General features: G+C 39.7%; 1 protein-coding gene across 3 annotated transcripts in view; it reads left to right on the forward strand.

The window, feature by feature from the left end:
* ripor1 (RHO family interacting cell polarization regulator 1) overlaps nt 1-14406 on the forward strand; it is a 53843-nt gene extending 39437 nt beyond the window's left edge. For all 3 annotated transcript variants that reach the window (XM_085283157.1, XM_085283156.1, XM_085283158.1), the window contains 8 exons: nt 1080-1200; nt 3157-3292; nt 3707-3856; nt 3938-4096; nt 8237-8433; nt 8693-8776; nt 8924-9014; nt 9574-14406. In XM_085283157.1, the coding sequence (XP_085139283.1) occupies nt 1080-1200; nt 3157-3292; nt 3707-3856; nt 3938-4096; nt 8237-8433; nt 8693-8776; nt 8924-9014; nt 9574-9671 (1036 nt within the window). In that variant the 3' untranslated portion in view covers nt 9672-14406. The remainder of the gene's footprint in view (nt 1-1079; nt 1201-3156; nt 3293-3706; nt 3857-3937; nt 4097-8236; nt 8434-8692; nt 8777-8923; nt 9015-9573) is intronic.
* Nucleotides 14407-14476: the final 70 nt, after the last annotated feature.

The following is a 14476-nucleotide window of genomic DNA, read 5'->3' on the forward strand; positions in this document are numbered from 1 at the left end:
CGCTTGACTTTTCTCAGTTCATGGGCAGTTATTTTGCGCCTTGGTTTTTCCACACGCTTCTTGCGACCCTGTTGACTATTTTGAATGAAACGCTTGATTGTTCGATGATCACGCTTCAGAAGCTTTGCAATTTTGAGACTGCTGCATCCCTCTGCAAGATATCTCACTATTTTTGACTTTTCTGAGCCTGTCAAGTCCTCCTTTTGACCCATTTTGCCAAAGGAAAGGACGTTGCCTAATAATTATGCACACCTGATATAGGGTGTTGATGTCATTAGACCACACCCCTTCTCATTACAGAGATGCACATCAGCTAATATGCTTAATTGGTAGTAGGCTTTCGAGCCTATACAGCTTGGAGTAAGACAACATGCATGAAGAGGATGATGTGGACAAAATACTCATTTGCCTAATAATTCTGCACTCCCTGTATGATCACTGTAGTACAGCTGTAAGCAGGGTCAAACTAACACATAACCTGACTGAAATAATGCTTAAAAATCATATTTTATTATTTTTGCCAAAGGTCATTAGCTGAATGGCCTTATCCCACAGTTGTGCCTGTATATAACTGAGCTTAATATAAAGCTAATCTGCAATCCTAAAATAAAAAGCAAACTTGGTGGAACTTCTCACAACCAGTTGGATTAATCACTGGCAAAAATGAGTTTAAAACAACAATATAAACTGGGGTTTTTTTTTGGGGGGTTTTTTATTTTTTTATTTGTGGAGTTCATGATGTATTGTACAAAATATGGAATGGAATCTTAATGGTTAAGAAAAGAGCAATTTCTGTACCCAAGAGACGAGGCTGGAACAGTACTGAATAGCTCTGACTGTCAGCCAGTCAGATTCATTTACCACTTACTGAACTGAAACTCATCAAAAAGTATTCTTCTTCTTGGGAAATTATCAACTTCTCTGGGTTTTAATGTTGAGAGCCTTTTTTTCCATGGACAGTACATTTAAATTACATTTAAACCGTATTGAACTTTATATGGATAAAACAGCGTTAATGGAAATGTTATGTAACACTGGATGTTTTGTTTGTGTGTGTGTGTGTGTGTGTGTGTGTGTAGGTCTCTGCTGGACAGAGGCTGGGACAGCCCTTCCTCCTCCAACGTACCGCTAACCACAGGCTGCACCACTCTAGACTGCTGCCTGGTGGTCCATTTGAGGAACTGCAATGCACAGTTGTTGGTAAGAGATCTGCAACACTATCCTCATGTTATTAGTAGAGATGGCACGATACCACTTTTTTATGTCCGATACCGATACCGATATCATAAATTTGGATATCTGCCGATACCGATATGAATCCGATATAGTGTTTTTTAATCAACAAAACTGTTTTTTTTAAATATCTTGCTGAATTTTGTATAAGTTCATACTCAAGTTTAAAACAACAACTACACTAAAGCTATTCTGTTATACCTGTATGCAAAAAAAAATGTTTCATAGTTCAGCAATACTGATCAATCTAATAAACTTAAACCTACACCATCCTCCCTATTCTGGTATTTTAAAGAGTACTTAGCGTAAATATTAAGCAACCTAACTAATAGGGTTCCAACTCCCAGCAACAACAAAAATAAATAAATAAAAAATAGGGAACCACCCCTCACGCTCCACCTCATGATGCTTAATCGACGTAATCAACCTTAATTTGATGCAGTGTGAAAAAAAATGCACAGAAATCAATTATTTTTCAAGAAATATTAAATAGATTCAACATCTTTCTTCAACAAAATTGCAGACTGCACAGATGGTACCTTCCCAAAGGAAAAAGTACTATAGCTTACTAGGGTATATTTATTACCGTAGACTCAACAGTTACTATATACAGTAATGGACTTCTATTCCTTTTACATCAAATTAAAACTTTGGGTGTAAGATTCGGATAATTATTTATTAAAAGCTAGACATTTTAAATGAGAATAAAGAAAAGTGTGTCTTTGTGCCCCTTTTCCCTGTTCATGCCCTATCGTCCCCCCTGGCTAAACTTTGCTAGATCCGCCCCTGCACAGTTACAGCCGTCAGCTGCGTAGAAAAAGATCCTGGTGTAGAAAGTAATATTAAATAAATTCTAACAACAGCTTATCAAGCTTAAACGTGCTGCTGTTGTTTATCCACTGGTTTCCTCTTTCTGGTGCAAAGTGGGCCAAAAGCAAACTAGAGAGACGGACTCGCGACAGAAAAGCCGATCAGCTGATCGTTAAGCAGTTTCATGATTGAAGTAGCAGCAAGAGGAGGCAGTCGCTCCATATATCGCTTGTTAAGCTTAACGCAGGAATGCTTTACAAACATTCAGAGATGGACTTACACACTTGCTTTACTTCTCTCGGGGATAACTTTGTCGGAGATGAAATGCCGGGTTGCTAGCGAAGCTCCACATGCTATCCAGACCACCGACAGGTCCCGCATGCCACAGCCGCTCTATCACGTGATGCATACTGCTCCGACGTGCTAACGTTCTGAGGCGAGTTAAGGCGCGTTGCAAGTTTTGTGAGGTGCTTTCGTGATATTTAATGGATCGGATTACATTTTTTATTTTTCTCCGATATCCGATCCAGTAATTTAGGTCAGTATCGGACCGATACCGATACGTAATATCGGATCGGTCCATCTCTAGTTATTAGCCAAACTCATATGTAGCTACCTCACATTCTCATGGCACATCGATACCTTAAGTTCACTCTGCTCTCATCTACGGCTGTGGGTAGTGAATAATTAAAATTTTCACCGATGCAAGTCATGGGAATTGGCTTCCTTTGAAAGGTGTCTATGCTCAGCCTTAGAGATGGGCTGAGGAACACAGTCTGCATCATAAGGAGTCAGTTGAGTTGATTCAGGCATCTGACTAGGATGGTTGCTGAACATCTCCTCAGAAAGATGTTTTGGGCATGTCTGACCAGGGGAACTCTGATGAAAACCCAGTCAAGTTTGTTTACATACAGTCAATACCATTATTTTCTTTTTTTAAAAATCCATTCAATTGGCATAGTGTTTGATAGTTATGTAATCATAGTTTCAGGATGCCATTGAAAAGTATTATTCACTCACTGATGAGTTAAAGCAGTAGCAGCTGTGAGGGCTGTTGTATTGCTAATTGTAATATTGGTCACTTCTTTTACAAGTGTTTTGTTTGTTTTTAAGTGTCTGGGCAAGTTTGGTCCTCTGAGATGTGGAGAGATGTATGCCTTGGACAGACTGCTGAGAGAGGCTCGTGTCCTCGAAATCATCCGACGCGTCACCAAAGAAAACCCACAGAAAATCAGACCAGCTACTGAAGGTGATTTGTGTCGTTTATGTTCATTTCATGTGCATTTGTTTAAACATCCATAAATGCATTTATTCAGAATAACTGTATAGACAAGAAAAAGAAGTTGAAGAGGAATTTTCATTAGTGGGAGCATTCCTTCTGGAGCATAAGGGTGAAAATGTCTGCTTTTGGCTTGGATGACAACTAGTGTCATCAGAAACATTTCATGGGTATATGGAAGTAGAGATTCCACTAAATAATAAGTAATTATGGATTTTGTCATGCAGCCTGTCAAGAAGGTAAAACAGACTTTACAAGGCACTGATTCAAAGCAAGCTGCAACCTTATACTATTAATAAATTTCCTGTGTTATGTATGGCACTAACCCCCAGTATCTTGCTTTCCTACCTTGCTTATAACGGTCTCCTGTTTTCTGTTTGTCAGTTATCCCGGCGCTAGGTCTGTGTCTGGGTGCTGTGTCGCTATGGCAAGAATGTGTGGGACAGGGTAGCATGTACAGCATCTCTGCTGAAAGGTTCCTGAATACACTGTCGACAATCTACGCTGGTTTACTGCCTGAAAGGGCCGAAGCAGGTAAATCATCATTAGTGGGTATACTGCACACGCTGGTACTGTATGTGGAGCATATTAACATCTGTGTTTGTGTGTATGCAGTGTTCTTGTGCCTGGTTGAGCGTGTACTGGATCAGAGGTTACCACGACGAGGAAGCAGCAGGGACAACATGATGGTGACGTTGTTCCAGCTGTGGAGCTACTTGGACTCGAATGCTGTCAGTGATATGGACACACACATCATTGAACTGGCAAAAGAGGGTGGGTGTGTACACACACACACACACACGCGATAGGTCAGATACATACTCGTTAAATGTTTAAGACCAGATTTACTAATTGTCAGTGCCAGTTCAAAACCTTCTTTTCATTTTAATAAGCATTTACACATTTGATACTGTGCCACAGTATCAGGTACAGTGGGGCAAAAAAGTATTTAGTCAGCCACCGATTGTGCAAGTTCCCCCACCTAAAATGATGACAGAGGTCAGTAATTTGCACCAGAGGTACACTTCAACTGTGAGAGACAGAATGTGAAAAAAAAATCCATGAATCCACATGGTAGGATTTGTAAAGAATTTATTCGTAAATCAGGGTGGAAAATAAGTATTTGGTCAATAACAAAAATACAACTCAATACTTTGTAACATAACCTTTGTTGGCAATAACAGAGGTCAAACGTTTACTATAGGTCTTTACCAGGGGCCCGTTCTTCGTACGTCGCTTACTACATCCAAGATCAAATGACACATCCAAGATCAAATCATCGCGCTAACTCTGAGCTCGCTATTCCGGTTCCCCGAACACACCTGTTGTTGACGATTAGTACAGCTGGATGAAGTAATGTGAGATCACTGGGTGGCCCAACAGGGGCTACGCATCGATAGTAGAAACATTGATCGGCAACCCTTTGATTGGTCGGCGAAAATGTCGAAGGAGCGCGCTCGGTATTCTTCGGCAGCAGAGCAAGAACTCTTGAGTGAGGGATTTTAGGAGTTTCAGAGTCTAATTAAAACGCAAGGGAACACTGCAAAGGCTGCAAAAGCAAGGAGAGAGGGCTGGCAGAAAGTTGCTGACAAATTAAACTCGTAAGTAATTTAATAATAACAATAATAATGGAGTGGATCTATATAGCGCTCTTCAAGGCACCCAAAGCGTTTTACAATGCCACTATTCAGTCACTCTCACATTCACACACTGGTAGCTGTCACAGCTGCCCTGGGACAGACTGACAGAAGCCAGGCTGCCATATTGCGCCATCGGCCCCTCTGGCCAACACCAGTAGGTGGTAGGGTAGATTTATCATATCACACCATATTATCCAATATTATATTACATTATATTATATTACATTATGTTATATTATATCCCCTTTCACATTAGAGCCACAACAGGACCCACTAGAACATGGGAACAAGTAAAAGTGAAATATAAGAATATTCTACAGAATGGTAATATTTATCACTTATATTGCTTTTCGTCTCTTGGACAGAGACCCTGAAATAATCTGTTTGTTTGTTTATAACAGCAACCAAGAAAAGGGCAGAGCAAAAAAAGACAGGTGGTGGTCCTGCACCCCCTCGTCAACAAGTTGGTTAAGTGAATAATACCCTCACGGGAAAATCGATATCTCTCTATGAGCACACTGTCGCGCTGAGCTAAAGGATCCTGTCTGTCCCGCAATATACGCTGAATTCTGAGGACTCTCCTTATCAATCTTGCACCTTCCGCAATGGGTGGCTCGCGTAAACGGACAGGACATGGCTGCGACAGGCTTCCCAAATCCACCTTCGCTTTTATAGCCGTGGTCTCCCATCTTGATTACACGAAGTAAATTGCAATTGCTACTCTGAAATATGAATTACATCTGTAATAATCACATACATGTAATAGAATGTTAATAGTACATTTCCCTTTTTTAGGAAATGACCTGTATGTATCTGTGTGACATCAATAAAAGGATCAAGTGCTGCATTATCTTTAGTTACATTGATGTTATTTATTTATGGTACAACAGTGGTAAAATATCGCTGTTGCTTTCGTATACATGAAGCGGAAATACCTGAGTGGCCGCGATCTAATCCTGTTTACATAAAGTAAACCTGCTCCCGAGCAGGTTTACGCTTACGGCTCTGTTGCTATGACAGCAAGTCCCGGATGAGCTTCGAAGAACCGAACGATCCAGGATCACGCGAAATCGTCAACAGTCAAATCCGGCTAACTTACTTAGCGAGGTACGAAGAACGGGCCCCAGGTTTGCACACACAGTAGCTGGTATTTTGGCCCATTCCTCCATGCAGATCTTCTCGAGAGCAGTGATGTTTTGGGGCTGTCGCCGAGCAACACGGACTTTCAACTCCCGCCACAGATTTTCTATGGGGTTGAGGTCTGGAGACTGGCTAGGCCACTCCAGGACTTTCAAATGCTTCTTACGGAGCCACTCCTTTGTTGCCCGGGCGGTGTGTTTTGGATCATTGTCATGTTGGAAGACCCAGCCTCGTTTCATCTTCAAAGTTCTCACTGATGGAAGGAGGTTTTGGCTCAAAATCTCACGATACATGGCCCCATTCATTCTGTCCTTAACACGGATCAGTCGTCCTGTCCCCTTGGCAGAAAAACAGCCCCATAGCATGATGTTTCCACCCCCATGCTTCACAGTAGGTATGGTGTTCTTGGGATGCAACTCAGTATTCTTCTTCCTCCAAACACGACGAGTTGAGTTTATACCAAAAAGTTCTACTTTGGTTTCATCTGACCACATGACATTCTCCCAATCCTCTGCTGTATCATCCATGTGCTCTCTGGCAAACTTCAGACGGGCCTGGACATGCACTGGCTTCAGCAGCGGAACACGTCTGGCACTGCGGGATTTGATTCCCTGCCGTTGTAGTGTGTTACTGATGGTGACCTTTGTTACTGTGGTCCCAGCTCTCTGCAGGTCATTCACCAGGTCCCCCCGTGTGGTTCTGGGATCTTTGCTCACCGTTCTCATGATCATTTTGACCCCACGGCATGAGATCTTGCGTGGAGCCCCAGATCGAGGGAGATTATCAGTGGTCTTGTATGTCTTCCATTTTCTGATGATTGCTCCCACAGTTGATTTTTTCACACCAAGCTGCTTGCCTATTGTAGATTCACTCTTCCCAGTCTGGTGCAGGTCTACAATACTTTTCCTGGTGTCCTTCGAAAGCTCTTTGGTCTTGGCCATGGCGGAGTTTGGAGTCTGACTGTTTGAGGCTGTGGACAGGTGTCTTTTATACAGATGATGAGTTCAAACAGGTGCCATTCATACAGGTAACGAGTGGGGGACAGAAAAGCTTCTTACAGAAGACGTTACAGGTCTGTGAGAGCCAGAGATTTTCCTTGTTTGAGGTGACCAAATACTTATTTTCCACCCTAATTTACGAATAAATTCTTTACAAATCCTACCATGTGGATTCATGGATTTTTTTTTTTCACATTCTGTCTCACAGTTGAAGTGTACCTCTGGTGCAAATTACTGACCTCTGTCTTCATTTTAGGTGGGGGAACTTGCACAATCGGTGGCTGACTAAATACTTTTTTGCCCCACTGTAGGGGTGTGTGTGTGTGTGTGTGTGTGTGTGTGTGTGTGTGTGTGTGTGTGTGTGTGTGTGTGAGAGAAAGAAAGAGTGAAAGAAAGAGACCAGATGCTCTCATTTTCACTTCCAAAGCTGTGAGTATACTGTTAGCATGGCAGGTGTGTGCATGTGTGGTAGCCTACTATTTCCTGCTCTTTCCAGATGTATGTATAAAAATTTATTAAAGTGAACATTTTCATAATTGACAACAAAAATATCTACAATTTTATAACTAAAAGGTTTCATATTTTTATTTTCAATTAAACATTTGCATCTGCACATCCTGCAGGTCAGCTATTACAAACTGAGTTCTGGTGTGTTCCACAGTAGAGATTATAATCTCTTGAAACCTGTTGATGCTTTATCAGCTACCTCTCTGAATTCCCATGCTGTTTCCAAAGAGGATCACATGTGTAAAAACCTGCATTTGCAATGTTATTTTTGTCATTACATTACTTGATCCATCTTGAAGAATTTTACACTCGTTTCCGCAATAATCTGCAGTTGTGGCATGAAGCTCTGTAGCTCTGTTTATTAGATCAGGCCCATGGAGTGTGCTGGAAGCAACAATCCAGCCAGGCAATTGCCTGATTTGTTCCCGCATTAGTTAAATTCAATGTAGTAGGGCAGTTAGCAGGAGAAAGACTATGTTATGGTCCAAAAGTTTTGGATATATTTCTCATTACAGCTCAGCTGTGTGATGTATATGAGGTTTCAGGGCTGTAGTGTAAAAATGGCTTAAAAGGAAAAACAAGAGTAAAACTTGTGCTATTAATAACCTCCAATAACCTTCCTTCAACAGTATGGTTGGTACAGAACCTGGCGTCATCTGACCAGGATGTGATTGTCAATGCTCTACGCCGCCCTGCAGAGTGCAGCCTGAGGAGAGAAGGAATTCATGCCGTGGCCAAATTACTAAAAGATCCTCGGGGCAAAGTGTCTGCCTCTGCCAGCTCTGTACTGAGAAGCCTCGCTGCTCAGCCCAGACAGAGAAAACAGGTGAGGTGTGTGTGTGTGTGTGTGAGAGAGAGAGAGAGAGAGAAAGATTTTCACTGGGGTTTTTTTTGGGGTTTTTTTTTCTTCTGTAAAAAATGTTACCTGCTAAATTGTCCTAATTGTTTTCTTCCTGAATGGCAAAAGGACCTTTTGATCCTGCTGTATATAGACCTGTGCATGGTGTGTGCTGCAGAAGCCAGTAACAACCCCATAACTGGTGTATCAAAGCCTGGAAACATTTTGTGCATCTTGTCCTTCTCAGGCTTTGGTCAGCTGTTTGGAGCTGCTGGAAGATGAGAATGTGGACAATCGAGTGTGTGGATGCAAAGCTTTAGCTTGTCTCAAGGTACAAAAAAGCACAGAGTTTATGCTATTATCCAAAGCTGCTGTTCTGATTTGATAAAGGTGACATTTAAACACCTGTCTGTATGCACTCTGTTTGGAGTGTATTATACAAAATGCATTTGTCACTGTATTCATTCTATTATTCCAGGCCAAAGAAAGCATTGATCAGTTGGTGTATCTCTGCCGGGCAGACAAGGAAGAAGTACGAGATGCTGCCAAACAAACACTGCTAGTGCTTGGTAATAATAAACTTCATATTATTTACAATAGAACAGCAAGACTAACTCTTTTCAGACTGTAGTTTGGATTTTATGGTTGGTTATACTCCATTTCTATTATGTTCATTTTACTCTGACATATTCTAAAATGTAATGATGCACTTCTGTGCAGACTGTCGAGGTTTGAGAATTGCTAATTGGATCCCAACTTATCTGTCTCAGTATTAATAGTATTTGACATAATGGTCACTTAACTGGGAGTAATATTGACCTGCACTATAAAATGAGAACCTTTTTTAATATGCCTTGATGTAAATGTTGAGAATAATGCACAAGCAACAGTAACGTGACTGTAAGAGTTCTGATCCATTTGTTTTAATCTGTTCATTCATCTATTTGTGGCATTCATCTACAAGTTGATAATTAAGGCAGACATAATGAAATCTATATTTTATTTTCTTCCATTTGTCTTTGACCGGTACAGATGTCTTTGGAGAAAATGAACATATCCATCCAGTCTTTTCCTCCTTTAATTTATTTCTTACATTTTCTTTGCTCTTCCATTCATGTTGTGGAGCAGGTGAGGAAGGGAAGATGGCCCATAGACACGTGGAGACGTCTCAGGACAGCATCTCAAGACTTTTTGCACCAGGAAGCATGGCCAGCACAGCTTTTTAACACAACATGCACACAGGCGGTTACAGCTGCTGAAAACAAAAATTCAGTGACAACACTGGAGAGTATAATGTCATTTTTGCAATGCTTTGACATGGTGTCACAGGAATATAGGGTATACTGTCCTCTTCAGCTACGACTGTAGCTAAAAACATAAAGAAAAATGTGTTAAATGCAGTATATATCCTGTCAGAACAAAACTCAAAGGGACAAACTCCAACACTGGCTGCAAACAAGAAATGCATTAGACGTCTTAATAATGTAAAATATTCATCTACATCATAAGTCAAAAGCTTTTCAGAGTCACCTTGTTTATAATTATTTTCCTGGGTCCACAAATGCGCAAAATGTTAAATCTTTATACTGTTTACTTACTGCTACTACTATTTCTTTGGATGCTCTAGAAAGCTGTGGGTTTTTACCAATGATATTACAGTCACTACACTAAGAGTCATATACCAGTGGGAGTTAGACTTCTGCTATTACATGAAAATGTGTTTTCTTAACGGGCGCTGCTGTCTCCAGCCTAGCTTAAAGGCTGCTTGGACTATCTCCCCACATGTCACTGTCAAAGTAACTATTTACTGTACTTCTACTTGCTTGCTACTGAATAGATCTGAAGCCAAGTCCAAATGATTTTTTTTAAAAATAGGACCACATTATAGACTGCATATGAATGATGGACATGGTGATGTCAGACGCCACATTATGAAGTGTAAACTTTGGCATTCTTGCCACTGCCATGTTAGCTTTTTGGAGCAGGAAATTGCTAACTTTATACTACTAAACTCTAAGCTAACAACTAAGCTTGTTTAGCTAGCTGGATTTCTAACCTGCAATGCACAGGCAAGTCTGGTAAGTAGTGATAAGTAACAGAATAAGAACATACTAAAATTACATTTACCAACACTGCCACATAGATTTCTCAAGTGGTCTGTAGCACATACTTTATTAGCTCAAATATGGCAGGTCCAGTTTAGTAACTCTACGTGGTGGACGTGGAACTTAAGCAGACATCTATTAGGTATAACTCCCTGTGCCAAGACAAAGTGTCAAAATGTAATGAACATGTCATGGAGGGTGACTGACAACCAGCCCCTCCCCCACTTATAGTTATTGCAAACCTGTTTATTTCTGCTCTGAACTGGGACATTTTAACAGGGGAATCTATGGGTGGCCTCGCCTTTAGAGCAAGCATCAAGTGAAGATTAGACAAACTACAGCTTGTGGAACGTCTGCAGTGATGGTTACCATTTAGCCTATGTTCTTTAAAAGAAAAAAACTACATACACAGTGCCCATCAGACACTTTATCATGGTGTTGCTTGTAAATCTGCCTTAATGTTGCATTATTTGCTTACCAGAATTTGACATTTTTACAGATGAAATGCTGTAAGAAGCTTTTTTTTTTTTTTTTTTTTTTTTTTTTTTGCAAAGTGTTCTTAGCTAACTGTGAAGCTATTAAAGTATATTTACACCTAAAAGCATGAATTAACATGTCTAAAATGAAGATACTGCTTTTTATGACACGATATTGAAACTGAGCTCTGTCAGTGTCGACGAAGTAAACACAAGCAACACAGACTGACTGAAGAGGTGCAGGATGACTTTACACCTGAACTTTTTACATGGTGTATTCTACATGGCAACACATTCTAATCAAATCTCACCAAAAACAAAGACCAAAGAATGTAACGCATGAAAAGTTAATGAACAGAACATGCTACAGTTTAAAAAGTAGTGTGTCTGTGGAGTTGGTAGATTAACTAAAGACATCAGCCTTCTCTGAGGCAGAGTTCATCGTGTGAGCCAAAACACCAAAGTCCAAGAGCAAACCTTTTTGCAAATACAAATACTAAAGCAGAAGTCGACATTCCTTCACTGAAGTGGAAATGCATACTAACTTAAATATGGAAAAAACTTTGGTTTGTTCTTAAAATACACATATTCTTGAATTTAATAATATGCATTTTTTTTGTATTTCATCACAGAAATGACTAGAAGATTATGAATGTAAGGATATTAAGGGATAGAAAAATGGTGTACAGAAATGCTTCAAAGACCATTTAATTGATTAGCAAAGACAGTTATGGAATATATCTTGAGATTTTTATTTTTGAGTGCAAAGGAGTGCTTACTGTCACCGTAAGCGATGCCGCATCACTGTGCATTAAAATAAGATTTTTAGAGGTTAATGCTTGAGAGCCCTCGTGTGTCTCAGGACATGTTGGATGAGAGCAGCACTTTAGAAAGCAAAGTATGTGATAGTATTATTGGGTTTTTTGTTATTAATGTTAATGTCATGGGAACTAGTTGGTTGGCTCTTTCAACAGAGCTGAACCAAAAAGCTGCTCAGAATTGCGTAATAAGGCTGATGTAGAGAGGGGCAATCTCGGTTAGTGCAGTGAAATCAGAAACAGACTATTACAAAAATGAAGTGACATCTAAACGTCCACTGTGCCTGTAGAAAGTGTGGATCCTGCTATTTATTTTTGACATGCACGCCTCACCTAAACATTACTGCAAACCAAATACACCAACTTGTAGCAGTGATTCCTTAACATTGGCAGACTTAGCAAGAAACTGAGCTCTACCACCCAAACAACTGCTCAGGAATAGAAAACAAAGATCCCACCTTTGAACCCGATCCGTACACTCCCCTAGATCGCAATCAGATCTGCAGGGTGTCATGGGATCCCTACAGAGTCTCTGTCCGCACCTAAATTAGTTGGAGCTGTTTTGGCAGCTTGAGAAAATGCTACACAATATTATGCAGACCACTGTAATTCTGGCTGATGGAGATAGATATATATATATAAAAATTGAGTTTTAAAAAATGACCTTTATTTTTAAAGCGCATTAGTTTTTCAACAAACAACAAGGGGGAAAAGTGTTTTGTACTTGTGGATCATGCAGGTAATAATAATCTTTGTTTAGATACAGCATGATTCGGACACTGTACCAGGACACAGAGTCCAAACAAACATGTTGTGTAATGTACAGATGACACATATGACTGAAAATGCCAAAGTGTCCAAGTGACTTCAGTTCCTCACTTTAATGCATTCTTATAATAGTTTTACAGTGACACTGCTGATGCTAATGTCACTATACTGCCTTTTCTCATTTGCTAAGTACCATTACTGGAATTTAACTTGGGGCCTACAGCTGTATATCCCAATCTCATACTGTATGACACTAGTACTGTGATAAAGACCAGTTGGATTAACATTGACAGATGAGCAGTTATAGCTGTGCTATCAGATGGAAGGTCTTGAATTAGACTATCTTTGATCAGAATGGTGCAAGGAAGAGGACTGTCCCTCTACTGCCATCATGGGGTCATACTTGAGTATGTCTACCTGGTTTTGCAAAATTTGATTCCCATCAGCCTCAGCTGTACTCTATATTAAGCAAAGTGTAGCATACAGTTAAACTAAACTAATTCTGTTAACATTATACAGAATCAAAATGTTGACTTTGTAATTGTGAAAGTTTTTGTTAGCAGTTGCATTTACCTCAGAATGCTGCTGTGACTTTTGTAGTGGTTCAGTGAGGCACTAACTTGGCTATAGTGTCTGCAGGCCTGGTATTTTACTTTTATTGCTTTGTGAACTTTCATGACAATGTCTGATTTTTCATTGTTATATCAAACTCAGCAGTTTTAGTCTCACTGATGCTTGATGGCAGTTTTTAACAAGAATATTTTTTTCCTTATGTGTTTCTAGGTTCCTAATGCACTACCTAATGGATTAAGTCCATTTAATCAAATTAATCCAAAGTTGTGAGTCATCGCAATGCATTCAGCGAGCTTTTCTCTCCTGATGGGAGTGGTCCCTTCCAAAATTAGACACAAGTGCCAGATCTTAACCCAACTGAACGGCTGTTAGAGATATTGAACCAAAATGTAGAGATCCAGATGCTCAAATCAATTTGATGGAGTATTGAAGCTGTTCTAGTTAGATGTATTGATCATGCATGTTACTATTGTTTTCCTTTGATTTGTCACCCATCTGAGATGAGTTGTGAGGAAAAGCCAACTAAAAATGTATTTAAATGGTAGGGATTTGGGCAAACAGATTTAAAACAACAAAAAAAAGATTTAAACTGTGGGACTTTGGTCTATTTTACTTCATGAAATATGAGCTGGATGTCACATTTTAGTACTTATAGATTCAGAAAAGAGAGTGTTTTACAGCTGTAGTTATCGTATGCACATCACAAATGCTGAAGGGAGGAAAAAAGGAGAAAAAAATGAAACAACTTGGAATTTCCTTCAAAGCATCCATAATGATCTTTGGTTTGATTATACAATTTAAGAAGATCACCAGAATGCACTGTCACTGGAATCCTGTTATAGAGTTGATGTCATGCAGGGAATCACTGTATATATCAATGCTACCACTGTATTTAATGTTCTTACTACACTGACTTCTATAGGACAACAGAAATCTACAGGTGTTCCTTTTGCAATCAAGGCATCTCAGTTTTTAAGTGCCTTGATTTTTTTTTTATAAGAGATATGCAATAAGACAGAAATGAGATACTTTAAGAATGAAGAGAATGTGAAGTGATGAAATCCCATTGCAGGACACACATGTATGCAATTGTTTTTTATCAAGCTTGGGGAATTGTGAAACATTGTAAACAAATGTTTTATTTCTAGTGTTCTGAGATGTATTTTCAAACATTCTTGTGTCAAGTATATTGAAAAAAACTATTAAAACATTGTAAGATAGCTTCCTGTGCGATTGATCATCTTTAGATGAAGAGCTCTGTGTATCTGAGTGTTAACCCACCCACCACCAC

Source organism: Mchenga conophoros, linkage group LG7 (genome assembly GCF_057382185.1).
Source record: "Mchenga conophoros isolate Kocher_MC1m ecotype Shallow Benthic linkage group LG7, M_conophoros_male_GT1.1, whole genome shotgun sequence".
Taxonomy (NCBI): domain Eukaryota; kingdom Metazoa; phylum Chordata; class Actinopteri; order Cichliformes; family Cichlidae; genus Mchenga; species Mchenga conophoros.